The sequence below is a fragment of the Pseudophryne corroboree genome, chromosome 4, assembly GCF_028390025.1.
Source record: "Pseudophryne corroboree isolate aPseCor3 chromosome 4, aPseCor3.hap2, whole genome shotgun sequence".
NCBI classification, from domain to species: domain Eukaryota; kingdom Metazoa; phylum Chordata; class Amphibia; order Anura; family Myobatrachidae; genus Pseudophryne; species Pseudophryne corroboree.
In genome coordinates, this window is record NC_086447.1 from 919,357,133 (window position 1) to 919,384,829 (window position 27,697).

At 46.1% G+C, this 27,697-nt stretch overlaps 1 protein-coding gene across 4 annotated transcripts in view; it reads left to right on the forward strand.

The window, feature by feature from the left end:
* ENAH (ENAH actin regulator) overlaps nt 1–26,223 on the forward strand; it is an 86,673-nt gene extending 60,450 nt beyond the window's left edge. For 2 of the 4 annotated variants that reach the window (XM_063918990.1, XM_063918991.1), the window contains exons 5-14: nt 11,653–12,038; nt 14,569–15,360; nt 16,578–16,897; nt 17,746–17,894; nt 19,040–19,097; nt 20,139–20,187; nt 20,365–20,431; nt 20,580–20,658; nt 22,867–22,924; nt 23,576–26,223. In XM_063918990.1, the coding sequence (XP_063775060.1) occupies nt 11,653–12,038; nt 14,569–15,360; nt 16,578–16,897; nt 17,746–17,894; nt 19,040–19,097; nt 20,139–20,187; nt 20,365–20,431; nt 20,580–20,658; nt 22,867–22,924; nt 23,576–23,613 (1,996 nt within the window). In that variant the 3' untranslated portion in view covers nt 23,614–26,223. The remainder of the gene's footprint in view (nt 1–11,652; nt 12,039–14,568; nt 15,361–16,577; nt 16,898–17,745; nt 17,895–19,039; nt 19,098–20,138; nt 20,188–20,364; nt 20,432–20,579; nt 20,659–22,866; nt 22,925–23,575) is intronic. The other 2 variants (XM_063918992.1, XM_063918993.1) reach the window with 2 other exon arrangements.
* The last annotated feature ends 1,474 nt before the right edge of the window (nt 26,224–27,697 follow it).

A 27,697-nucleotide genomic window follows, 5' to 3' on the forward strand; every position in this document is an offset into this window, starting at 1 on the left:
AGGTGGTGTGCACTGGCTCCTCCCCCTATGACCCTCCTCCAAGCCTCAGTTAGGTTTTTGTGTTCGTCCGAGCAGGGTGCAATCTAGGTGGCTCTCCTAAAGAGCTGCTTAGAAAAAGTTTTTAGGTTTTTTATTTTCAGTGAGTCCTGCTGGCAACAGGCTCACTGCATCGAGGGACTTAGGGGAGAGAAGTGAACTCACCTGCGTGCAGGATGGATTGGCTTCTTAGGCTACTGGACACCATTAGCTCCAGAGGGATCGAACACAGGCCCAGCCATGGAGTCCGGTCCCGGAGCCGCGCCGCCGACCCCCCCTTGCAGATGCCGAAGATTGAAGAGGTCCAGAAACAGGCGGCAGAAGACTTTTCAGTCTTCATGAGGTAGCGCACAGCACTGCAGCTGTGCGCCATTGTTGTCAGCACACTTCACAAAGCGGTCACTGAGGGTGCAGGGCGCTGGGGGGGGGGCGCCCTGGGCAGCAATGTATAATACCTTTTTTATGGCTAAAAATACATCACATATAGCCCTTGAGGCTATATGGATGTATTTAACCCCTGCCAGATCTCACAAACTCCGGGAGAAGAGCCCGCCGAAATAGGGGGCGGGGCTTATTCTCCTCAGCACACAGCGCCATTTTCCTGCTCAGCTCCGCTGTGAGGAAGGCTCCCAGGACTCTCCCCTGCACTGCACTACAGAAACAGGGTAAAACAGAGAGGGGGGGCACTTTTTTGGCGATATTACTATATTTAAGCTGCTATAAGGATACAACACTTATATAGGGTTGTTCCCATATATATTATAGCGCTTGGGTGTGTGCTGGCAAACTCTCCCTCTGTCTCCCCAAAGGGCTAGTGGGGTCCTGTCTTCAATAGAGCATTCCCTGTGTGTCTGCTGTGTGTTGGTACGCGTGTGTCGACATGTATGAGGACGATGTTGGTGTGGAGGCAGAGCAATTGCCGGTAATGGTGATGTCACCCCCCAGGGAGTCGACACCGGAATGGATGGCTTTGTTTATGGAATTACGTGATAATGTCAGCACATTACAAAAATCAGTTGACGACATGAGACGGCCGGCAAACCAGTTAGTACCTGCCCAGGCGTCTCAGACACCGTCAGGGGCTGTAAAACGCCCTTTACCTCAGTCGGTCGACACAGACCCAGACACGGACACTGAATCTAGTGTCGACGGTGAAGAAACAAACGTATTTTCCAGTAGGGCCACACGTTATATGATCACGGCAATGAAGGAGACTTTACATATCTCTGATACTGCAAGTACCACAAAAAGGGGTATTATGTGGGGTGTGAAAAAACTACCTGTAGTTTTTCCTGAATCAGAGGAATTAAATGATGTATGTGATGAAGCGTGGGTTAACCCAGATAGAAAAGTGCTAATTTCAAAAAAGTTATTGGCATTATACCCTTTCCCGCCAGAGGTTAGGGCGCGCTGGGAAACACCCCCTAGGGTGGATAAGGCGCTCACACGCTTATCAAAACAAGTGGCGTTACCGTCTCCTGATACGGCCGCCCTCAAGGATCCAGCTGATAGGAGGCTGGAAACTACCTTAAAAAGTATATACACACATACTGGTGTTATACTGCGACCAGCCATCGCCTCAGCCTGGATGTGCAGTGCTGGGGTGGTCTGGTCGGATTCCCTGACTGAAAATATTGATACCCTGGATAGGGACAGTATTTTATTGACTTTAGAGCAATTAAAGGATGCTTTTCTTTATATGCGAGATGCTCAGAGGGATATTTGCACTCTGGCATCGAGAGTAAGTGCGATGTCCATATCTGCCAGAAGAAGTTTATGGACGCGACAGTGGTCAGGTGATGCGGATTCCAAACGGCATATGGAAGTATTGCCGTATAAAGGGGAGGAATTATTTGGCGTCGGTCTATCGGATCTGGTGGCCACGGCAACTGCCGGAAAATCCACCTTTTTTACCTCAGACCCCCTCCCAACAGAAAAAGACACCGTCTTTTCAGCCGCAGTCCTTTCGGTCCTATAAGAACAAGCGGGCAAAAGGACAGTCATATCTGCCCCGAGGCAGAGGAAAGGGTAAGAGAGGGCAGCAAGCAGCTCCTTCCCAGGAACAGAAGCCCGCCCCGGGTTCTGCAAAGCCCTCAGCATGACGCTGGGGCTTTACAAGCGGACTCAGGAGCGGTGGGGGGTCGACTCAAGAATTTCAGCGCGCAGTGGGCTTGCTCACAGGTGGACCCCTGGATCCTGCAGGTAGTATCTCAGGGTTACAGGTTGGAATTCGAGAAGTCTCCCCCTCGCCGGTTCCTAAAGTCTGCTTTGCCAACGTCTCCCTCAGACAGGGCGACGGTATTGGAAGCCATTCACAAGCTGTTTTCTCAGCAGGTGATAGTCAAGGTACCCCTCCTACAACAGGAAAAGGGGTATTACTCCACACTATTTGTGGTACCGAAGCCGGACGGCTCGGTAAGACCTATTCTAAATCTGAAATCTTTGAACCTGTACATACAAAAATTCAAGTTCAAGATGGAGTCACTCAGAGCAGTGATAGCGAATCTGGAAGAAGGGGACTTTATGGTGTCCCTGGACATAAAAGATGCTTATCTGCATGTCCCAATTTGCCCTTCACATTAAGGGTACCTCAGGTTCGTGGTGCAAAACTGTCATTATCAGTTTCAGACGCTGCCGTTTGGATTGTCCACGGCACCTCGGGTCTTTACCAAGGTAATGGCCGAAATGATGATTCTTCTGCGAAGAAGAGGCGTATTAATTATCCCTTACTTGGACGATCTCCTGATAAGGGCAAGGTCCAGAGAACAGCTGGAGGACGGAGTAGCACTAACCCAAGTAGTGCTGCAACAACACGGGTGGATTCTGAATTTTCCAAAATCTCAGTTGACCCCGACAACACGTCTGCTGTTCCTGGGAATGATTCTGGACACGGTTCAAAAAAAGGTGTTTCTTCCGGAGGAGAAAGCCAAGGAGTTATCCGAACTTGTCAGGAACCTCCTAAAACCAGGAAAAGTGTCTGTGCATCAATGCACAAGAGTCCTGGGAAAGATGGTGGCTTCTTACGAAGCGATTCCATTCGGCAGATTCCACGCACGAACTTTTCAGTGGGATCTGCTGGACAAATGGTCCGGATCGCATCTGCAGATGCATCAGCGGATAACCTTATCGCCACGGACAAGGGTGTCTCTTCTGTGGTGGTTGCAGAGTGCTCATCTGTTAGAGGGCCGCAGATTCGGCATACAGGACTGGGTCCTGGTGACCACGGATGCCAGTCTGAGAGGCTGGGGAGCGGTCACACAGGGAAGAAACTTCCAGGGAGTATGGTCAAACCTGGAGATATCTCTTCACATAAATATACTGGAGCTAAGAGCGATTTACAATGCTCTAAGCCTGGCAAAACCCCTGCTTCAGGGTCAGCCGGTGTTGATCCAGTCGGACAACATCACGGCAGTCGCCCACGTAAACAGACAGGGCGGCACAAGAAGCAGGAGAGCAATGGCAGAAGCTGCAAGGATTCTTCGCTGGGCGGAAGATCATGTGATAGCACTGTCAGCAGTGTTCATTCCGGGAGTGGACAACTGGGAAGCAGACTTCCTCAGCAGACACGATCTACACCCGGGAGAGTGGGGACTTCATCCAGAAGTCTTCCACATGATTGTGAACCGTTGGGAAAAACCAAAGGTGGACATGATGGCGTCTCGCCTCAACAAAAAACTGGACAGGTATTGCGCCAGGTCAAGAGACCCTCAGGCAATAGCTGTGGACGCTCTGGTAACGCCGTGGGTGTTCCAGTCAGTGTATGTGTTTCCTCCTCTGCCTCTCATACCAAAAGTACTGAGAATTATACGGCAAAGGGGAGTAAGAACGATACTCGTGGCTCCGGATTGGCCAAGAAGAACTTGGTACCCGGAACTTCAGGAGATGCTCACGGAAGATCCGTGGCCTCTACCTCTAAGACGGGACCTGCTTCAGCAGGGACCGTGTCTATTCCAAGACTTACCGCGGCTGCGTTTGACGGCATGGCGGTTGAACGCCAAATTCTAAGGGAAAAAGGCATTCCGGAAGAGGTCATTCCTACACTGGTAAAAGCCAGGAAGGAGGTGACTGCACAACATTATCACCGCATTTGGAGAAAATATGTTGCGTGGTGTGAGGCCAGGAAGGCCCCCACGGAGGAATTTCAATTGGGTCGATTCCTGCATTTCCTGCAAACAGGATTGTCTATGGGCCTCAAGTTGGGGTCCATTAAGGTTCAAATTTCGGCCCTGTCGATTTTCTTCCAAAAAGAATTGGCTTCAGTTCCTGAAGTCCAGACTTTTGTAAAAGGAGTACTACATATACAGCCCCCGGTTGTGCCCCCAGTGGCTCCGTGGGACCTTAATGTAGTTTTGGATTTTCTCAAATCCCATTGGTTTGAGCCACTCAAATCGGCGGATTTGAAATATCTTACATGGAAGGTAACCATGCTACTGGCCCTGGCTTCAGCCAGGAGAGTGTCAGAATTGGCGGCTTTATCGTATAAAAGCCCATATCTGATTTTCCATTCAGACAGGGCAGAACTGCGGACGCGTCCTCATTTTCTGCCTAAGGTGGTGTCAGCGTTTCACCTGAACCAGCCTATTGTAGTGCCTGCGGTTACTAGCGATTTGGAGGATTCCAAGTTGCTGGACGTTGTCAGGGCATAGAAAATATATATTTCAAGGACGGCTGGAGTCAGAAAATCTGACTCGCTGTTTATACTGTATGCACCCAACAAGCTGGGTGCTCCTGCTTCTAAGCAGACGATTGCTCGTTGGATTTGTAGCACAATTCAACTTGCACATTCTGTGGCAGGCCTGCCACAGCCTAAATCTGTCAAGGCCCATTCCACAAGGAAGGTGGGCTCATCCTGGGCGGCTGCCCGAGGGGTCTCGGCATTACAACTCTGCCGAGCAGCTACGTGGTCGGGGGAGAACACGTTTGTAAAATTCTACAAATTTGATACCCTGGCTAAAGAGGACCTGGAGTTCTCTCATTCGGTGCTGCAGAGTCATCCGCACTCTCCCGCCCGTTTGGGAGCTTTGGTATAATCCCCATGGTCCTGACGGAGTCCCCAGCATCCACTAGGACGTTAGAGAAAATAAGAATTTACTTACCGATAATTCTATTTCTCATAGTCCGTAGTGGATGCTGGGCGCCCATCCCAAGTGCGGATTGTCTGCAATACTTGTACATAGTTATTGTTACAAAAAAATCGGGTTGTTCTTGTTGTGAGCCGTCTGTTCAGAGGCTCCTACGTTGTCATACTGTTAACTGGGTTCAGATCACAAGTTGTATGGTGTGATTGGTGTGGCTGGTATGAGTCTTACCCGGGATTCAATATCCTTCCTTATTGTGTACGCTCGTCCGGGCACAGTATCCTAACTGAGGCTTGGAGGAGGGTCATAGGGGGAGGAGCCAGTGCACACCACCTGATCCTAAAGCTTTATTTTTGTGCCCTGTCTCCTGCGGAGCCGCTAATCCCCATGGTCCTGACTGAGTCCCCAGCATCCACTACGGACTACGAGAAATAGATTTATCGGTAAGTAAAATCTTATTTTTATGGTGTAAAGGTTAGCATCACTGCCTCAAAGCCCTGAGGTCATGGGTTCGATTCCCACCACACCCATAACTGTGTGGAGTTTGTATATTCTCCCTGGTAGGTCAATTAGCTCCTAACAAAAGATAAGAATATAACCCTAGTGTGTCTGTGTACATACAGACCACAGCATCCCAATATAAAAAACACTCCAAACTCTCTCACTTCCTATACTTTATAAGCAGGGAATGTCCAACTGGTGTTTACTACGATATCCTGGCTGTCGGGATAACGACCGCCGGAATGCCGGCAGTGGGACGAGTGCAAAAGAGCCTCACGCTATTTATGGTCCCTCCAGGGGGTGTCGTGGACACCCCAAGAGGGAGAATAGTTGTCTGTATCCTGGCGCCGGTATGCTGAGCACCGGGATATCAACTGCTAATTTGATATAACATGTGATAGAGATATATATATATATATATATATATATATATATATATATATATATATATATATATATATATACGTGCTCCCCAGTGACGTTTAAGCCCAGCTTGTGTGCGCTGCTTTCCTAGGTGTTACACGTATAGCGCACGTGCTGGGCGGCGGTCTTGACGTTATAAGACTGTGTGCAGGTGAGCCTCATCCCAGGACGCGCGTCTCGTGAGTAACACTGATGAGAGAGCGCAGGACTGACCAGATGGGGAAGACTCGGGAGCAGCTGGTCGGCTTTAACAAATGTTGCAACAGTTGTAACTAACATTCCCTGTTTATATAGTATAGGAAGAGCTTGGGGTGTTGTTTTATTTGTATGGTGAGTGCGGAGCTTCTGATTAAAGTGCTATGCACCCCAGAGAGGCGTGGCTGCAGCAGTGGGTCATTGCCTGTATGTATGTGTGTGTGTATATAGATATATATGATAGATAGAGATATAGATATATGTGTAATACATTTGGAGGGATGTTTTGAGGGTATTACTAGCGGTGTAATACCTTTACGGGGGGGACCTGCTGTGTGAGCGTTGGGGATGAGGGGGGGGGGGATGGTTGATGGAGAACAGGCGTTCAGTCACTTCTGTGTTCACCTTCCTTAATACGGCTTTTACAATAGACGCTTTCTCTGCTTTGTTTCCTTTTAGCGATGGTGTCACCAGTTTGAGGCTTTTAAGAAAATGTTCTCGGCTTGAACAGTTTTTTTTACTTTGTCTGGAACATTTTGTGTGAAAATACACATTGCCAAATGTTTACAAAATTCATTGTTTCTGCTTCCCCCAAGTGTCTGGGGAGGCGATTGATGACCTTATGGCTTGTCTAGTGTCCATACCAAAGACCAATGTCATACATAACCAATTTTATAAAAAAAAAAAAAAAAAAGTGAAATCTGTTCCCAGAGTAAGCTCATCTGCGGTTCTGCGTTGTGTCCCTGCGGCAGTGTGACGCGGTGTACAGCATATAGCAGCTGGTCCTGACTGCACTACATTTGCCGATGGCTAGGGGACATCTGTGGTAATCTACTTGGCTGACGCAGGCTCATCATTAGTTTGCTGGCTCTGCATATCTGGCAACACGTCACAGCAATCCGGCCTGTCATATTTTCCTTGTAAGCGTTAAAATTCCATCAGGTTTCAGGCTCTTAAATTCCGGGATCAGATTTGCCACAAATGTCTTCTGTTATATGACGTAATACCCACAGAAGTAGGTCCAGCTATTGAGTGATTGTTGTGTTGTGGGAAGTTAGGAGGAGGTGATGGTATAAGGGAGGGATGGAGGGCCCTGCTCGTGAGAGGACAGACAGGGGTGACACAAAGAGGGGAGAGACCACATACATCTTGTACACACAAAGTTGGGTACATTCCGTGTTAGATCACCCCCCTCCTCGCCCGGCAGCGTGATTCTTCTAGCTTGTGACTAGTAAGTAGCATTATGTAGTGTCCTGTGATTGGAGACTCACCGTATTGTAGGCTCGTCTTGTGTCACAGCTGCCGCATTCTTGGTACTTGCACCATAGACCAGAAATAGGATTTACGTTGTGTTACTATATTCATTGATGATGATGTAAAATAAGTTTATAAACACAGAGTAAAGCCAATTAGCCGCTTACTGTATGTATACATCAAAGCCCATGTTTTACTCTATGCAATACACCTAGGGGGGGCTATCCAGTTGTTTATCACTCGTTTTGCTTCTGTCTAAAGTGACTGATGTAGTCGGTTGTTTTGGGCGACTGGTCCTGCACTGGTTGCGGCGGATGCGTTCTCTTGTCAAAATGCACGGGATTAGCTGTGGCCACCTACAAATCGCTAATGTTGTGTGTATATATGTGTATATATATATATATATATATATATATATATATATATATATATGTATGTGACCAATCAGGCTTTAGCACCGGCGCGACCCAGTCACCGACTGCGCACAGAATGGCAATCCCCAGCGACCACACTAATATCACATGTGCCAGGAGTACGTCCGTGGCAGCGTGGCAGAGATGTATAGAGTGTGTCGGGGGCTGTGCATCTGTGTTTGTCAGGCAGATACTTGTGTACGGCAGGATATTTATAGGCTACGCTCTGTCACTGCTATTTATAGGACATTGGAGGCCATTACCTGCCTCCCCCCAGGCATTCCTCCTAGCGCAACACATATTCTATGTGGAAGTTGAGCCAGAATGTATTTTGTGCTACTGATGTAATTCACCGGGATTACCTCGGGACACGCAGAAGCTGATTCTGGCGCTCGAGCGAAGCGCAAAACTACGGGCTCAGTGGCGACATTGGTGCAGCATATTAAGTGATCAGTTGGATGGATAAGACCCAACATCATTTAGTTGTACACGCCATATTGCCGTATTTGTCCACAAAAATTGCACGTAGCCACCAAGCAAGTACAGGCGAGGCTGCAGACATGAGACAGAATGTAGGTATGGCCTGATCCTAAGAGCTCACAATCTAGGGGGAGGTTAGTATATGGTAGGTTGGATAGGCTATAGTGAAGACGTGCCTTTTAAAAGCGCTTGTGGGGGGATAGGCTGAATAGCGGATTCTCCTCCTACATAACGGGGGGGGGGGGGTGCTGGTTAGTGCCGCGTTAGGTGACCTCATGCAGTTCCGTAACGACGGGTGTGTGACCGGTGCTGCTGCTCAGGGTGCGAGGCTGAGGGGGCACAACGGTGGTTGCCCTGGGGTCACTTGTTTACATCTTGCAGGGTGCGTTTGGAGACCCAGCTCCCATCATACTACTCCCCAACATTTACTGTGTGACGTCATGATACCACGTCCGCGGGGGCCGGTGTGGGACTGCTCTGGGCTCCTCTAATCCGTGCTACCGGCGTCATGCACACGTGAGCGCACTTGACAGTATGTCACAACAATCTTACACATTTCCCAATCTGATTATTTTGTGGCGTCCGTCTGTTATTGGGCGAATTACCTGATATAGAGTCAGGATTTTCTTATCCCATTGTAGGTGGTATTAGGGGGATGCCCCATTGCCTACAGAATGGCTGCCTCCGTAATGTCACTTACGCCCGGTCACTTCACAGACTCCTTTTCCTGCAAGATGCCGGACTGAGCGGTAGTAGTTGCCCTGTAAGCCGGTTCTGATAAAGGGGAACTCCGCCGCCTTGTTTGTTGTTTATTTTTGTTCTTTGGTGAAACCAGACGAGATTTGGGCATCAGAGGTAGTTGTAGCTACATAGCAGATCTCTTGTGACCGAGGTTCACGGATGTGTCCTGATACATCTAGCCTCAATACGCACGAGATGCATGGTGCTAGTGAGCCACCAGGTCCGTGCCACTCTAGCGTCTTATTTTGATGAAAATGCGTCTTTGTTGCGACGTGATGCGAATAGGACGCACCAGGAGAATGTGCAGATTAATTTTATATGCGACATTTGTATATCTGTGTGCGACTGAGGCTGTATACAAAGCACAACAGAACCTGGTGTGGTAAAAAAACGGGACTTACTGCATCGGAGCACTTTGTATACCGAATCAGACTCCGTTGCACACCGATACAAATGTCACATATATAATTGATCAGCACAGTCTCCTGGTGCGTGGCGTTTCGACTAAGACACGTTTTTACGACAGTCGCCCAAAGCTAGTATTGTCTCACAGGACCTGGCGCGCCAAGAGGTGCTGTTTGCCGCAATGATGTATGAGGACGCATCTGCATACATATCTTTCTGAACGATAGGTCATTGACCTCCTCTTTATATAAAGGGTGCCCGTCGTCACCTCAAAAGCATTTCATGTGCTCAACCAAATCACTAGGCCCAAAACCAACCGGCCTTCACAGGAGAACATTGGCAGCCAACAAAATGGCCGCCCGAGTTGTTTGTAGGCAACAGGTGCATTATGAAATCAAAACGTAGTTCAATGACCTCGCTGCCATACGGGCCATAGGTTGCTCCTGTGTAAGCCCCCCCCGCAGCTGGCCGGGAACACATTTCAGGGATGGCATCAGCGTGACTCAGGGCCGCAGCTTGTCAGAGGACTGCACACCCTATTTATAGCCGGGGAGTCACAGCCGAGGCCAAACCTGCTTATAAAGAGAAAGTGATCACTGCGAGGCAGGAGTTACACAGTGCCTCTCCAGTATGAAGCCGCACGGCTGCTACATTGTGCTGCAGACGGGAAATGGACCAAAAGTGGACCGGCTTCTGCTGTAAGTACGCCTGAAGAAGCACCAGAGAACTATATATAGACAGATATAGATATGTGTGTATATATGTGTGTGTGTGTATATATATATATATATATATATATATATATATATATATATATATATATATTTATTTTGAGTATCCCATATCCAAATATTCCGAAATACGGACTTTTTTGAGTGAGAGTGAAATAGTGAAACCTTTGTTTTTTGATGGCTCAATGTACACAAACTTTGTTTAATACACAAAGTTATTAAAATTATTGTATTAAATGACCTTCAGGCTGTGTGTGTAAGATGTATATGAAACATAAATGATTTGTGTGAATGTACACACACTTTGTTTAATGCACAAAGTTATAAAAAATATTGGCTAAAATGACCTTCAGGCTGTGTGTATAAGGTGTATATGTAACATAAATGCATTCTATGCTTAGACTTAGGTCCCATCACCATGATATCTCATTATGGTATGCAATTATTCCAAAATACGGAAAAATCCCATATCCAAAGTACCTCTGGTCCCAAGCATTTTGGATAAGGGATACTCAACCTGTATATGTCTTAAGGCTGCTTATAATAGCTGGAAATGGAACCTTCAGGCCATCTAACCTGCTCCCTTTCCCGTCTTGTAGAGTTGACCATTAGGGGCAGATGAGAGATATCGGTGCCTGTTCCTCACTGTTTGGATTGGGCGGGGATACCCCCGTAGTCACTCGCCTAATATGGTTTCTTATTGGGAAGCAGCAGATAGAGCTTGTGGCTCCTGTCTGAACCTTTTGTCGTGTGCTATTTGCATGTGCTTGTATATCGGTCTACTCCAAAAGCTGACCTCTAGTAGGTGTGCGCTAGGTGGCTCCATCTCCTTACATAAATAAGACTAGCAGGGCCCTTCCTCCAACTTTAGGGCAGCGCAAATTGCAACGCCGCGGAGAACGGTAAATAATTCTATGTAAAGTGAGTTTTGTTTTGGCCTGGTAACTGGTGTTTAGTACATTACTGCTTCTCACAGGTTGCAGTGTTGTCTTGTCGCATAAAAATGGCGCAAAGCCGCCCACCGACTGCCTGCGTATTGGTTCTGTAATCCAATGCGACTTCCGTTACCTTTAAAACCATTTAGAGCAGGGGAATAGGAGCCAGATCTCTGAGCGATGGATAATCGGGGGGGGGGGGGGGGGGGAATAAACATGGGTAGCTTATACATTTGTGTTTTCCATATATAAACATCACATGAGTATTATAATAGGCATGCCCCGGTTACTGGCAGGTAAGTGTCTGGCAGTGAGGTCTGTGCCGGCCCTGTGCGGCCGTGACAAAGGGAACTGATTGTTTTCCTGTTAAAATATTAATGGAAGTTGAGCTGAGCATTTATCCGGTCACCATGGTTCCCTTTATTCCCACATAACACTTCTCCTCTCTGTCTGTCCTCAGGCAGCTGCAGGAACAGCAGCGGCAGAAGGAACTGGAACGCGAGCGAATGGAACGCGAGCGGATGGAGCGCGAGCGGATGGAGCGCGAGATGTTGGAGCGAGAGCGTATAGAGCGCGACAGACTGGAGCGGGAGAGGCTGGAGAGGGAAAGACTGGAACGAGAACGCCTGGAGCGCGAGCGCTTAGAGCAAGAGCAACTGGAAAGAGAGCGAGAGAGACTGGAGAGAGAGCGAGAGAGACTGGAGCGGGAGCGTCAGGAGCAGCTAGAGCGCGAGCTGCAGGAACATGAGCGGCTAGAGCAGCAGGAGCGGCAGGAGAGGGAGCTGCAGGAGCAGCTGGAGAAGGAGCAGCTGCAGTGGGAACGTGAGAGGAGAGTGTCCAACGCTGGTAAGTGCCTGTCTGCCCCGGAGCATCTCTCACACACACCTACCCCGGGGTGCATCGTGCCGGCACGCTGGGTCACACCGATGCCTTTCTCAGGAGACCTGCGGTCTAGTGGCTATGGATTAATAATGATCGGGATGTGGGGGGTCATGTTAGTCATACTGTGGGGCTCGGTCTGCTGTGGAACTACAAGGCTCAGCATGTCGTGCCAATCTTTGGCACTGGTGGTTCCACAGCGTCTGGCAGGCCGCAGGGTGATTTTAGGGCTGTGAAGTGAACAGATAATTTCAGGAGACCCCGGTCAAGGTGAATGTTTCGGTAAATTGTAGTCTGCCAACGTGTAGCCGTCCATCTGTGATGTCGGAGTCCTCTCTGTGATGTCACGGCGCCCCCTCCTCCGCTCTTTGTGAACACATTGGCTTAAACGATTTACTGGTTATTGTTATATATAGAACAGGCCTAGCCAACCTGCGGCATTCCAGCTGTTGTGAAACTACACATCCCAGCATGCCCCGATACAGTTTTAGTCTTCCCTAATAGCAAAACTGTTGCAGGGCATGCTGGAACTTGTAGTTGTGCAATAGCTGGAAAGCCGCGGTTTAACTATGCCAGATACTCACTCGTGCTGGCTTGATTTATCAATGAGAAACATTGACTCGTTAAGATTCCCGTTAATCCAGAGTTGATCTGGTGCTGACCTTTCTTATGGATACCGTTCTGTAAGTAGTATTCATACTTTTAGATTTGTTGGAAGGGAAAGCAGAGATTTGTTTTTCTACACCCTAGTGAACGGATACTGAGACAGCGCCTGACCTGGGTTTCCCGAGTTTGTACAAAGCCTTTGGATGCCGGTTGTGGTTAAAAACTTGGCCTGACTGTTCTAATATCTTTCTAAAGAGCTAACGTACTAATGCTGTGTTCTAATGGTGTGCGGTCGCTTTCACTTGCTCATTCCCTCCACGTTGCTCTCTGTTATATAATACAGATATCAGCCTGCTAATAACTTGCCCTGCAGAGGGCGCTGCTGTCATTTTTACTACCCATGACGCTGGGGGAGGGATGCGGCGGATATGGCGTTTTCTGCTGTAGTTTATAAAGATGGGCGGCAATACAGGGACCATAGGGTGTCCCTGTTACCTTGCAAAAAGGGCTGCACATTATCTTTAATCTCAGTATTATATTAGAACAATACATTTGGTAGCGTACAGAGGGCCTGGTTCAGGTCAAGACTCAATTGGAGGCTCAGACGCAAGTGCAGATGGGCGGTACTTTGCGCATGCGACGGACGGTACGGTTACTGCATAGTTCGACGCACCGCAGCTGCAGACGTCAAGAGATTGACAGCCGGAATGCGCTTGGGGGCGGAGACTGCAGCTGTTTTGTGGGAGTACTTAGGCCGGAAATTTTCCGACGGGGATTTGCTGGCCTCTTGGTAGAAGCTGCGGTGGCCGGCACACGTGACTTCATGGGTCACTCAGCCGGCTGATGGTGTCGCAGGTGATGCAATGCTGCGTTCTCGGAAGCAGCAGTGCATCACAAATGCAGATGCCTACTGCTACGTTACCATACTAGTGCATCGCTGCCGCTTCCAAGTAAGCACAGTCCACCGCCCCCAAATGCATTTTGTTGCGGAATAATCCACAGCTTGATAAGATGATGATGTGTACTCTACAACGAAACGCATCGGTTCACTACTCTGGGACTACCACTGGACCGATCTTTACACAATCCCCGGCTTTGTATATCAGAAGGAGGGGGGGACCAGGTGAGTCTCTGAGGGCCGATGTGGTCCTTGGTCATCTGTTGCCCATCACAGATCACCCTATTTAATGGTAAATATTTATGCGTTGATAGATCCTGTAGTTGGATAAGTTTATTAGATGCCGCAAATCACATATTCCAGCTTTTAGTTTTAGAAGTCTTATTAGAGTGCACAGTCCTCGCCCGTGTTTCAGGAGCAGGCAAAACCGGTTACTTGATTATAAACCACTTTATGTATTTTAAAGGAACCACTAAGGTAAGTAAGGAGGGAATCCCATTAGGTGCGAGCAGCTCCCACCAGCGAATAAGTGCGTCTGAGGCCGCGCTTCCGCTACCGCCAGACTCGTGGATTATTGTTCACAGCCCCGTTGGGCCGTGAGCAAAAATGTGCAATTTCGGCGCTAGAATGGTCAGCGAGGGGGGCGAGTTTTCACGGCGTTGCTGGTGTTTTACAACATTGACACCTCCGCTCTGTGAGCTGCTCGCAACTAATTGGATTCCCCGCTAAGAATAACCAATGATTTCCTTATAGAGGCAGTGTCACCGGGACCCAGCAGATTCCGCATGTCAGGGCTCCGATATATAGTAGTGAATTCTGTCCGTGCAATAACCTCTTTATCTAATGTTATACTAACCGTAGATCTCATTTAGACTTTCTTTGAATGCTGGTTTGGTTGCTTCATTAGCTCCTTTTTTTTTTCTCTTTCTTCTTTTTCTCTTTATTTTCTTGTCCTGTCTGTCGCTGTTTTTTTTACTCATCCATCCACACCAGACTCATCGTTCGACAGTTCTTTATATAACGCTCAAAATCTCGATTTCTCGAGCTGTCAGCCCCACTCCGCATCTCCCATTTCTTACGCTAAAGCCATTTCCGTCCCTATCTCCTCTATATGTACAGACTCCATTGCAGACTACGTCATTGTAACCTCTCAGTCCATTAACTCAACGCCACCCACACCTCCACTCCGGCACTCTGCATCGCGTTTCGCCACGTCTCTAGGCTCCGCCTTCCATCCTGTCCTTCCCCATTATGCAACTATTCCTCGACCCTTAAATAAGGTTGCCCGACCACCTTCTCCGGTGAACCCTGCACCTCCACCTCCACCACCCCCTCCTCCCGTGAAGCCTATCTCCTGGTCTGCTTCTAATTTTGCCCCGCTACCTCCATCCCCGCCTGTAATGATTAGCAGTCCTCCTGGGAAGGCAACTGGCCCACGGGCAGTCCACCTAGTCTCTGCTTCTCAGTTGGCCCTCATAACCACCGCGCCTAATGGGCATGCAGACATGTCGCCATTTGAATTGTCCTGTGCTCCCCCACCACCGCCTCCACCTCCATTACCATTGTTTCCACCTTTTTCCCTGTCTTCATCTCAAGCTGTCGCTCCGTCTCCAAACACTCCTATTGTCTCAGCTTCTTCATCCCAGCCTAGTGTTCTCCCTTCTCCTTCTGCAGCCTCCCCTGCCTCTGTTGAGAATTCTTTAAACTCTGTGCTGGGAGACCCCTGTGCTTCTCAGCCAGACTTCACCACAACCTCTCAGCCGATTGACCCTGCGTCCCATCCGGGTAAGGCTTTCTGTCGCTGCGATTAACTGACTAACCTTGACATGCATTCATTGAGCTTGTGTTTTAATATGGCGTTGGTCCAAAAATACATCCACATCAAATAGTTGAATTCAAAGGCACGTATGAACATAAAGACTGGCGTCTAAACACTTATAGCGCAACACTAGATCCCCGAACACATGTAGTACTTGTAGAACATATTCCTAGAACCTTTAAAGGGGTTTTCAGCCTTCAGTTGACGTTCATTTGTTGTGCAAACTTTTCTAGATATGTCAGAGGTTCCCAAACGCGGTCCTCAAGGCACCCCAACAGTCCAGGTTTTGGGTATATCCTTGGCTCAGCAAAGATGGTTAATTCAAATTGACTAAGGTGCTAATTAAGTCACCTGTGACCAAGCATGGATACATTTAAAACCAGGACTGTTGGTGTGCCTTGAGGACCGCGTTTGGGAGCCTCTGAGATATGTGGATTATCTGTAGACACATGCACTTTGGTTAAGCCTATAAAAATGGCTACATTTCGTCAGTCTCTAATTATCTGGAATAAGTAACTTTTCTTTACACCCTGCCTTTATAGTGCAAAGTAACTGCCAAGGCCAATAAGACAAATGTTTCAAGAAGAATGTCTCCTGTGCAAAACTTTGCACTTATATTGCGCAATAGTATGTTAGAAACGGCACCAATTCTCCCCCGTGGGGTGACATCAAATGCTAATTGCCGGTGTGGAGAATACTGTGTATTCCAGAACAGATACTCTAACCCCTTAGTCCAGAACTACACTGGTGAATTTTGTTTTTTTATGCTAACGAATGGTATGCAATGTTATACTCACATATTCCTGTGGTGCCAAATACAGACGCAGTTATTGTGCAGTCAGTTTAATGCGATGCATTTTGTAATTTCAGTATAACCCTGCCTTTAACCAACCAGTGCCCTTTTGTGGTTTACTAGCATATTGCAAATTAGGATCTATGCCTCTTCCGTTTAATTTTGTTCCTTTTTTTTTTGTAGTCTGCATTTTTTAGTTTACTATTGTCTTTCTGGTAAATGCTCACTTTTGTTTCTAGTTTAAGTGCAGACAATATTATTATTTTGTTAATGGCATGTTTAAGACTGATGAAACCTAACTGCGCCATAAAAGAGAGAACGTTTTAAACAGGGGACAAGGATTTGTGTTTTGTTCCTACCTGCTCTGACTATAATTTATTTCCCCTATAGGTGCGCTTCCAGGACCACCTTCACCGCCACCTCCACCCCCCCTGCCTTCAGGTTCAAGCTTGTCTCAAGTAACTGCACCCCCTCCTCCTCCTCCAGCTCCCCCTCTTCCCCCTTCAGGTCCCGCTCCCCCTCCACCTCCTGGGCCTCCGCCGCCCCCTGGGCCTCCACCACCAGCACCAATGGCTGCACCTCCGCCGCCAGCTCCACCACCTGCACCGCCACTTCCGTTCTCTGCAGCTTCCATGGGCTCAGACGAGAACCGTCCTTTATCAGGCCTGGCCGCTGCGCTGGCTGGAGCGAAACTTAGAAAAGTCTCTCGGGTAATTACATTGCAGCAAATATTTTCTAGATCAGGGGTTATGCTCCAAATTGCATCGTTCACCCAGTTGTTGATGGCGTTTGCCAAGTGCCCCTATTGTGTGAAACTACTTTGGATGTTTTTAATTCTGATGTCATTTTTGAGATTAAAGGTAGCGCTTGGCTCTGTCTGCGGGGCTTACGGTCATTAGGTTGACCTGGTCATTAGGTTGACATGAGTTTTTCAATTTTTTGACCTTTTTCATACTTTACGATCCACGTGGACTACAATTGGGAACGGTAACCTGTGCCGAGCGCAGCTGTAGCAGAGCGAGGCACCTTGCCCGAACCATGGCGAGTAAAGCGAGCCATGCGAGGGGACACTGCACTAATCGGGGGTTCCCCGTCACTTTACGAAGAAAACGACACCAAAAAAAGTAAAAGAAACAACAGCCTTGTGTCGACCTGGTGACCATGCCGACCTACACATGTCAACCAATAGTGGTCGACCAAATGACCTATAGCTGTCTGCGGCACTCCAGGTGTTTTTATTACACATTTTCTAGCTTTATTCTAGAGAATGTGCTATAGTCTAAGCCTATAATTATATAATGGACGGATAGGAACGGCATCCTGTGATTTCTCTTTTCATCAGAAAGAAATAAGAAATGCTGTTGTCTCTGATAATAGGAAAGATGAAGGGCCTGTGTATATACTGTGTTTTAGTATTTCAGAAATAAAGAAAACCCCCACAAATTTCCTTGTGTAATTTGCCTGCGTGGTTTTAAAGAAATCCTAGACAAACACACACGACCTAAATATTAGTAAATGCGTCTACATTTTCTTTTAACCCATCCTTTGTTGTTGGCAGACTGAAGAAGCCATCAGTCAGAACAGCGCAAGTTCTGTCGGTGCCGGCCCGTGTCCCGCTAAGACGGAATCTAGCCGTGGGAACGGTCCCCTTCCGATGGGTAGTAGTGGAGGACTGATGGAAGAGATGAGTGCATTACTAGCAAGGAGGTGAGTTTAGTTTGACGAATTGTATATTTCTTGACGTAGAAAAGTTGTTGCACATTAAACTAAAGTAACGCGTGGTATTCCTGCTTCCCGCATCAGCAGCCGATGGCGATAGGGGGCTTAGACATGAGAGGGGAGGGAGTTTAAAAAAAGAAAAGAAACATGTTTGATACAGATTTAACTTAATTTATTGTGCCAAATATTCTTCCTTTTGTGGTTTGGTATTTAGTGTCTCATTGCATGTATGTAATGGTGAGTACACACTGATCAATGGATCTGCAGATGTATCCGTAGACTGATCGGGCAGTGTGTTGTGCATACACACTGCCCGATCCGTCATGACAAACATCACGGATTGGGTGGGCATTCACTACGCCCTCCACGTTGAGCAGCCAATCACCGGCGGCCTCTGCAGCATGTGTACGGGCGGTCGGCTGTAGATATATTGGTCATCGTGTGTGCTGCAGGGCTGTCGGGATATGTCTGCAAACGACGGCATTCAGACATATCTTTGGTACACACTGGCCGACGGGCCAGCGATATATTGGTCGTTCGGTAGAACGGGCGATGCATCGGCCGGTGTGTACCCAGCTTAAGTCTGCCTGTGACTCTACAACAGCTATGCTCCGCCGGTGGGATGTCCTTCTGCATTCCCTCAAGTAGTCCTGTACAGCCGACCAGACCTTGTCATAATGCAGCTGCATATACTGTAGCTCAGTACAGCGGGATGGGGCACAGTAGGCTGGGAGAGTAACGCTACAGATGTAACACCTGCATATACTGTAGCTCAGTACACAGAGAGAGGGCACAGTAATCTGGGAGAGTAACACTACAGATATAACACCTGCAGGATCACAAAGGAGGGATGTTTATAGATGAATAATACAATAGTAAAAAATGTGACCCAAACAAATTGGCTAAAAGCCATAGCATCTGATAAAGAATGTGATAGATTTATTTATTAAGATATATAGCGCCCGGATATTCCATTGTGACAAACCTGCAATAAACAGAGCGGTAAGAGGGTCCTGCTCGCAGGCATACAATCTATTGGATTTTTATGCCCTTTGACCCCTTTAATCCGTATTGGGGAGACTTTTTTTCGAAGCCGTACAGCTGGATTAACGCATTATTTCTGCTCATTTTAGGAGAAGAATTGTAGAGAAAACACCAACAATAGAACCGGACGCAAAAGAAGATAAGATGGTAAGTGAGACTGCGCGCCGGTCTCTGACTCAAACACATCGTTCCGCGACAAATTGGCTGGAATCTATGCATGGCTGTATACGGTGTGATATGTCAGCAAGTAATAATGGGGGTAACAACTTTCTTCCAACTCCCGTCTATGTACATAACGGCCGTATCGCTAGGCAACCTTCCCTCGATTACTCATTATCATTTGTAGACATTTGGTATATCTAACCCACGTGGTGTCAGCATGCTATCCAGGAGAAAAGCGAATATAAACTGATAGATGCCTACGTCCCTGGATCCCATAGTGGTCAGACCTTGATATATATACAGTGTCTGTCTTTCTCCCTATTTGCTTATCTAGTTTATTTCCTTGTTATGCCAATAAAGTTTAAATATTCAAATAGACCTCTAGAATTTCCCAATCTACCAGACTTAAGGGTCGATTTACTAAGCCTTGGCTAGAGAGAAAGTGAACGGAATAAAGTATCAGCCAATCAGTTACTAACCGTCATGTCACAGGCTGGATTTGAAAAATGACAGTTAGGAGCTGATTGGCTGCTACTTTATCTCCGCCCACTTTATCTCCATCCAAGGCTTAGTAAATAGACTAATTATTCCTCAACAATGTGTCTGTTCCGTACAGTGGGAAAAATCTTTTGTAGCTAATAAGTGGGGGCGGCCTGGTCTCTCCGAGATACGATATAGGATTATGGCCCAGATTTATCAAGCCTTAAAGAGTGATAAATTGCACGGTGATAAAGTGCCAACCAGCTCCTGTCATTTTTTTTCAAACCTGACCTGTAACATGACGGTTAGGAGCTGATTGACTGGTACTTTATCACCGTTAATTTATCCTTCTCCAAGGCTTGATCAATCTGGGCCTATATATGATAAGATAACAGCAATGGGGAACTGAATATAGTCCGCTCTCTCTACAGACAAAAGAACCATGTATAACTAGATCAAGGGGTGGAATTGTTTCTAATACTATTTAAAGTGTATTATTACGTATCTGCTTCTCATTCATGCTTTATTCTCTGCCCGGTAACACAGGAGGAGCCGGAGCCCGCACCTATAAAAGCGCCTTCTGCTGGCACACCTGGTAAGCTGTCTGACATCTATTCATCCTGTGTCGTCCTCATGGTCACCACTGACCGCAGGGCTCCTATATTACCAGCCAGCAGCCACGTGTGGGCAGTTCCCCGTTGTCCGTAGCAATGATCATTGATGCAAATATGGGTTTGCTGTCAGTAACGTCCTCCCTCTTTATCGCCTCTAGAACCGACAAGGAAGCCTTGGGAAAGAACAAACACAATAAATGGTAGCAAATCACCTGTTATCTCCAGGTAAACCTCTATTGATTCCGTTATACTTGGCTTTGCATCGGTGCGTTTAGTCCAAGCTGGTGCAGGTTTTGACCTTCCCCGTTGCAACACTCTTATATATACGAAGCACCTACTAGTCTGAAACGTGACAAAATCTCTCTCTTTCTAGACCAAAGTCTACACCAACGGGGCAGCCAAGTGCCAATGGGGTTCAGTCAGAAGCCTTGGACTATGACCGATTGAAACAGGTACCGGAGAGAGTTCCGCAGTCCTTGCACCTCACGATCTTCAGCTGCTTTAGGATGTGGTCACTTTCCCAGACCATTCTTTTTGTGTTTGGCCTAGATTGCTACATATGAGTGGTCACTGCTGGCTCAGAACTACCGCCGCGCGGGGTTCAGAACTAGGGCATGATTTCCTTCTCAGCATTTGGCCGCATAATTTAAAAGGGGCAATGATATTAAATGCAGAACAGGGCGTGCTTTGCATTTTAATCTCATTGCCGTTTTAAATTTCAGCTTGAAAAAAGCCGCTCATGAAATCCAGCCCTTACTGCAGGGTTATTCAACACGTGGCCCTGCAGCTACTTTAAAACTACACATCCCAGCTTACCCTGCCACAGTTTTAGTAAGATAACTTTGGCATGGCATGCTGGGAGTTGTAGTTCCACAGCAGCTGGAAGGCCGCATGTTGCATTCCCCTGCGTAGAGTTTCCTGAATAATAGAAAGCGTTAGTCTGTATCAGGCAGGTCTGCTCTTACTGCTCAGACTCTATACTGTTTTACCTAAGATACAGTTGCACAAAGTATTTTCTGCAGGCTGTCTGATATCTCTCAGCCCCCCTCCCCCCCACCGGTGTTATTGCGGCAGCAATGGAACAGCCAGTTATCTGTTGTTGACATGTGTCTTTCTGTGGGCTGTATGGAAGTCTCTACTATAGATAAGGGAGAAAGACAGGAGACGGTCTCCTTATCCAGCGCTCGAAGCGTTACAGAACGCAAGATCTCGCTCTCTTTGTACTAACTTTAAATGGGTTACCGATCTATTACCACACATCCAATGATCGATGGTTCTGCGGGCTCGGCGCTGCGCTCGCTACAGGTTCTATTCCCACTCTGAGTATCGTGGAGAGCCACAAGTGGCAATAGTCCCTGTTAGTCGGCATGTCGGCTGTCTGGATTTAGAGGGCTCGGGATGTAGCCGTCTGTATTGTGACCGGAGGTCTCCTGACATCCATAACTACATCCCATTAATACATGAACCTGGAACGGTTATGTCCTTATATTATGCTTTTTACATTCTGGAAAGCTGCAGGGGATTAAGTCACTGAGCGGTTTTATCCTGGGACATTGTCCTGATCAACGTCCATATAATGTTTGGTATATTGTTATAATCGCAAAATGACTTCAGCTGCACAGTTTTAGAACAGGATCTCTGCTCCCATTTTATCAGGAAGTAATATACATCCATTTGTGGCAAGGATAATTTACCTGTTCGGGAGGTGACACAGGTATTCCTTACTTGGTGTAACACAGGGGCCCTGTTCGGAGGGGTACGTGAAAGCATTCGCATCCTGCGACTTTGTACACTGCTAATTTGCGAAAAATGCACGTATGGTGATGGCCTCGCAAATCTCAGCTTCTGCGTACAAAGAGGCACCGTCATTCGATTATCGGAGTTCCGAGTAAGTCCTATGGTCGTACAGCATGGGCGCAGGGAGTAAGACGCCTGAGCCCTTACCACTACAGACGGGATCACAGTCGCAAAACAGCCGCAAGAAACCTGCGTTTGGGTATTGGGTTTGGGTTGCCGCACCCCCCTTGCCCCCCATCACAGGACATGCCCAGTGCACAGATGGCCGAAAATGTCGGCATGTAAAATGTCAACATCCTGATCATGTTGACATACTTTATGATATTAGATACTGCAGTTGTTTCTGCTATATTTTCATGCACACTCTTATTTCTCTTGGAGGCTTTGATGATATGAATATTCGTGCGCGTTAATGGTGTGCGGAGCGGGGAGACAGCCCATGTTTGTTCTCTAGGCAGCTTGGAATATTCATGAGTGTTAATGAGGGGGGTGGGGCAGCCCATGTACTGGCAGGCACTTGCTCAGTGCGCCTGATGAAGATCTTGTCATCAAGCTGCCAGCTATCGGCACATTGGCTCTGAGTGATCACATGATCTCCGTGTCACTGGCACTTCTGCAGCCACCACTAGCAAGTTGGTGCATTTGTAGCCCAGGCAGTGAGGGGCACAGTGGTGCAGCTGACGTACCTCAACATTGGGTTATCTTTTAATAACTTTACACGCCAATTTAGGCTGTCACTTACGGTGAGCTATTAATGCTAGATTTGTCAGAACTGCTGGCCGGCTACACTTTAAAATTACCTGGTTGAATACAGTGGACGAAGGCTATATTTGTATTAATGATTTTATTTCTCCAACTATTAGGACATTTTAGAAGAAATGAGGAAAGAATTAACAAAACTAAAAGAAGAGCTTATTGATGGTGAGTAAATGCAGTAATGGGGTTTTGCAGGTGAAAGATGGGGGAAGATTTTTGTGCCTAAATAAGAGAGTGCGATTGTGGCCTCTCTACACCCTATTGCTTTGTACCACAGATGGGTCCATGTTTATGTTGACCTTTAATAGGATTAACTGAAACTGGGCAGTCGAACTTAATCCCCTGCTGTATTGTATTGCAGCTGAGAACAATAGATGAAGGGTTTATGTTAATAAACCATGTTGTACCTATGTGCAGCAAACTAACCAAGATAACTGGACCCATCTGTATAATGAGACAAGTTATCACTAAATGCAGGTCTGAGTTAACGGGGGGCCTTATAAGCCCGGAATCAGCACAGCGGTTTATAGAACACATTATCAAGGGTGTAGGCATTACAGTGGGCAGTAGGTGGGGTAGTGGCTGTAGGGTTTGGAGGCAGAGGGTACCACAGGGCTTATCCGTGGTGATGTCAATGTGTCCCCAAGGATAAGTGTGGGTTGTTTGGAGGAAAGGACGCGTTAGAGCCAGACGGTAATGTTGGGGATATGAGAGGTGGGGCGGTAATGTGACAAAATTTCAGATATCACTCACTAAAGCTGCAGCCATGAATTACACATGTATCATACAGTAATTAACTGTTTCTTTAACTTTCAGCCATCAGGCAAGAGCTGGGAAAATCAAACAGTGCATAGAGGAGAGGGACACGAATCTGCTCACATGCCCTAATTAGTAAGAACTCCTTTTTCTAAGCTGTTTTAAAGGCAGATGCTACACCCGGGGAACAGCATATAAAGAACTTTCAGAGACTTCACTTTGGATGTATACAAAACTATCTCCTGGTTTTCTGCATCATTTTTTTTTTTCTCTTTTTTTTCTGCGCTTTGAGAGCGACGGGGAAAATGGTCTTAAAGTTTCTAAACACTTTTGCAGAAGTTACTTTATTTTCCTGTCCTATGAGCTTGCAGCGCATATACCAGTCACGTGGAGAAACAAACAGCAATCATTGCACATAACTTTCAGTATGTAATCGGCAAGTGGTCCAGCAGGTTGTGCAGTTGTGTGCTGCAAGTGTAACTCAGGTTTGTCTTCCTATAATATTTGATATTTCCATTTATTAAGATAACACACACATACGCGCGTTGTAGAATGTATGACATAGAGTTGTGTTCTGGGCACATGAAGACGTGTAGTCACAGCGCAATATTTGGGAGAAGTTTTAGTGTTCCACATCAAGAGGGTTTTAATTTTATACATATTTTTTGATACTGAGTCAAGGATGCCTCTTGGTTTTTTTTTTTTTTTTGTAGTTTCATTTAAGATGATAAATATCTGTTTAAAACAAAAACAAAACATAAATGCCTTCATAACTTGTTATAATGCTTTACCAAAACAAAAACCTCTTTAACGAGAGAGATCTGCATTAAGTCAATGGTATGATTTGAAAGATTTCCTTTATCTTGCATGGGGGCAAATTCTGTGAGCCTAGTAACACGTTGGAAAGAACGTCCGTTTCACTACGGATTCTGCGGCCGTTTCACTACGGATTCTATGACTGTCGTTTCCCACAAATGCTTCTCTCAAATCTTGCAGCCGGGGGTTTGAGCTTTCCGTTGGGCTTAAGTGCCCTTTCAAACATAACAGCGGCCATCTTGTGACTTCTTTCTATCTTCATGATCCACTTCCCAAACAAGCAATTTGCTGTTTTGTAGGTAATTGTTTTTTAACATTTTATTATGGCATTTGATAACGGAGTGGGTTATGCTGATGATTGGTATGTTAGAGGAAAGATTTGTTTTTAAGTAAAAGCTGGTCTGTTTGAAAGATGACTAGCTTATGGGGAAAAAATCCAGTTTGACCTTCGACAACTAACTTTTTTGCTGGAAAAGTTCAAAGGCTTTCAGTTAAGAATGGCACTGGAGAGTTACATTGCAATGCAAAGTTCAAGAGGATGTGTTGGAAGAGGAGTGCAATCTTAGCCTTGTTTGGAACCGTGCCATATGGAAATTCTACTCAGAGAACCACTTTCACTGCAGCTCAAAAGAAAGGAAAATGTAAAACCTACCCCCAGTAAGTTCTAGCTGCCAAAGCGAAACGCGCCTACAGGAAGCTTTGACCATGGACATCAATCACTTTTAATGCTCTTCTGGCACTTATCAAACACAGAGTTCCGGACTCTATATATACAAAAAAAGGAAAAAAAATATATATATACCAATATCACAGCCTCTTCATTTTCCCAAAAAACTTTTGTGCATGGTACGAAGTAAAGGCATTGTTGACTAATGCAACAAGCTTATCCAGGACTGGCTCACCCTAAATGCGTTGGAGTCATCACCATCGTTTAATAACCGTTTACTTCTGTTACTGCAAACATTTTCAACAATTAGAGTTCAGCCATGTTATGTGATGCTATCCACGTGTCATTTCTTTTGCTACGTAATAATTAAGACTAAGCCAACTCTTAATATGGCACATGACTGAGGGCAGTCCAAAGTCAGACAGTCCATGGGTTGTAATCTCCCCCCCTGCGTATTGAATGAAACCAGTTTATGCACTATTGCGTTTTTGTGCCTTGGTCTAAAATGAACATGATTTCAGTTATAGAGTAATCAAATGTCTTCACTTTGTGTTCACATCTTGTCTTGCATATCCATTTTATTTTATTGAATCCCAGCCCACTCACCCAGGTTCCCTCCAACCCCTAAAATATTGCTGGGGTATTTTTGGTTTTCTTTCAGCGATTATCTTGGATACGTAAAGTATACCCGCTGATTATTGGCCCAGTAGAGATTTCAGTGATTCAATAAGAGGCGGCTGTTACTGCTTCATGTACAATCCAGGGAGTGCTGCAAAAACACATTTCCGGGGGAATATCTTGTTTGTGTTTTGATGTCTTAACCTTAGGACAGTTTGAGACGTCCTTTCCACTTTTTTCTGTTTATTTTTCGCAACACTGTGACCTAAGCTGTGATTAAAATAACCAAGGGTTTTTTAAAAAAAAAATTGAATCACAATGGAACTGAATGTACAAATCAAGTGTTGGTGCTGAAATCTCTACTCATCCTGGTATAGACACTTGTCCTCTCCTATTTTATGTGTCTCATTTGAAACCGTAGTCAAAACACTCAAACGAATGTCACATGTCCTTTGCTTTCCACTTTTAGTTTTGTTTTCTAAGTCCTCTTTGCTATTTTATACCATTTGTTTTTTTTGTTTTTTATTTACTACATGCTAACTTTTTGTTTTTATGTTTGAGCAAATTAAATAAAATTGCAATATATGTGTTGCCACTGTTGGTCTGATGAAGGCTTCTAATCTTTGGACTGCTGTAAAAGGTTTCCGCCAGGTATATTGAATGTGATTTAAAAAAACAAAAAACAAAACAAAAAACAAAAAAAAAAACCTGAATGCCCTATAGATAACTATATGGTATCTCTTCTATGAGGTTTACATATTGCTATTATTATTTTTCTAACTTTGAAAATACATTTTACCAGAATTGAATATGCTCCGATAATGTTACCAATGTAAAATGTATAAATGAAAACTGTATATAAACACAGTTGTGTGTGATTATCTTAAATAGGTGAAATGCGTTGTTTCCAGATTGCAGGAGCGTTTCATAGGAAACATTAGAACACGTGCAAATTAGTAGTGTGACATGCCTTATGTTAAAAATGGTCAGCCTGGTGCAGAGTTTGAACGTAAGGCCTCATACAGAACTTATTGTGCGTGATTTCTCATTTAGCATGCTCCGCAATTGAGCGCATGCACGTAGGGCTTGTGTAAGTGATGTTGACGGCTTTCAAACCAAGCGTGTGGAAATGGGATGGGTGCAACACATGATTTGTGCAACTCTGCATACTGGTAAATGTATACGTCAGTTCTGTTTAATGCAGGAGCCATCACGTCGGACTGGCGTTCAACTTAACACATTTGCGCCTGGTACAGAATTTATTTATTACTAGTTATTTATATAGCAAGTACATATTCCGCAGTGCTTTACAGGGAATATTTTGGCCTTTTATATCAGTCCCTGACCCAGTGATCTTAAGCCTCCCTGTCCATACAGCTGGAAGCCGATACGCCCGATCTACTGGCACCACCAGTCGGCGGCCATCGGGGGAAATTAACAGCGTTAGACATCACAGATTTGCCGATGCCAACTGTTTTCAGACAGCAAATGGTGGCAATTTGTCACAGATGTATGGGTTCCATTATTCTCTATCATATCGCCACACACCTACACACTGGTTACATTTTTTTTGACTGGAGCCAATTAATATACCAGTATGTTTATGGAGCGTTAGCGCAAACCTTAACACATGTAGGAACCCTACGCAAGCAAGGGTTGGTTGTATGAACTCCACACAATTGGGGAAGTGGTGGCCATTGAACTTAAAACCGTTACACCAACCGTGCTGCCCACTGTAGACTGTAGGGGACACTCCTGGGAACTTTTCTGACAAGTAGTTATAGAGCATTGGGTGATCTGTTTCCAGTACGGGGTAGAAAATTAAAGCAAAAGGCTGGTTTCTGGGGGCATCACCATATTTTCAGAAATGTTCCCCATTAGGGGTAGAAAGAGCAGCACAAGGGATGGATTTCTGCTTTTATAAAGTTTGTACCAGCTCATCCCAGAGGTGTTAAATTGGGACTTGCTGCTGGGGTGAGGCCCCTTTACTAAGCTGAATTCACTGTCCTGTTCCTGGAGCTAATCCACGGTGTTCCTATGTGCATATGCGTGGTATAACAAGTGGTCGCGGATCCATATGA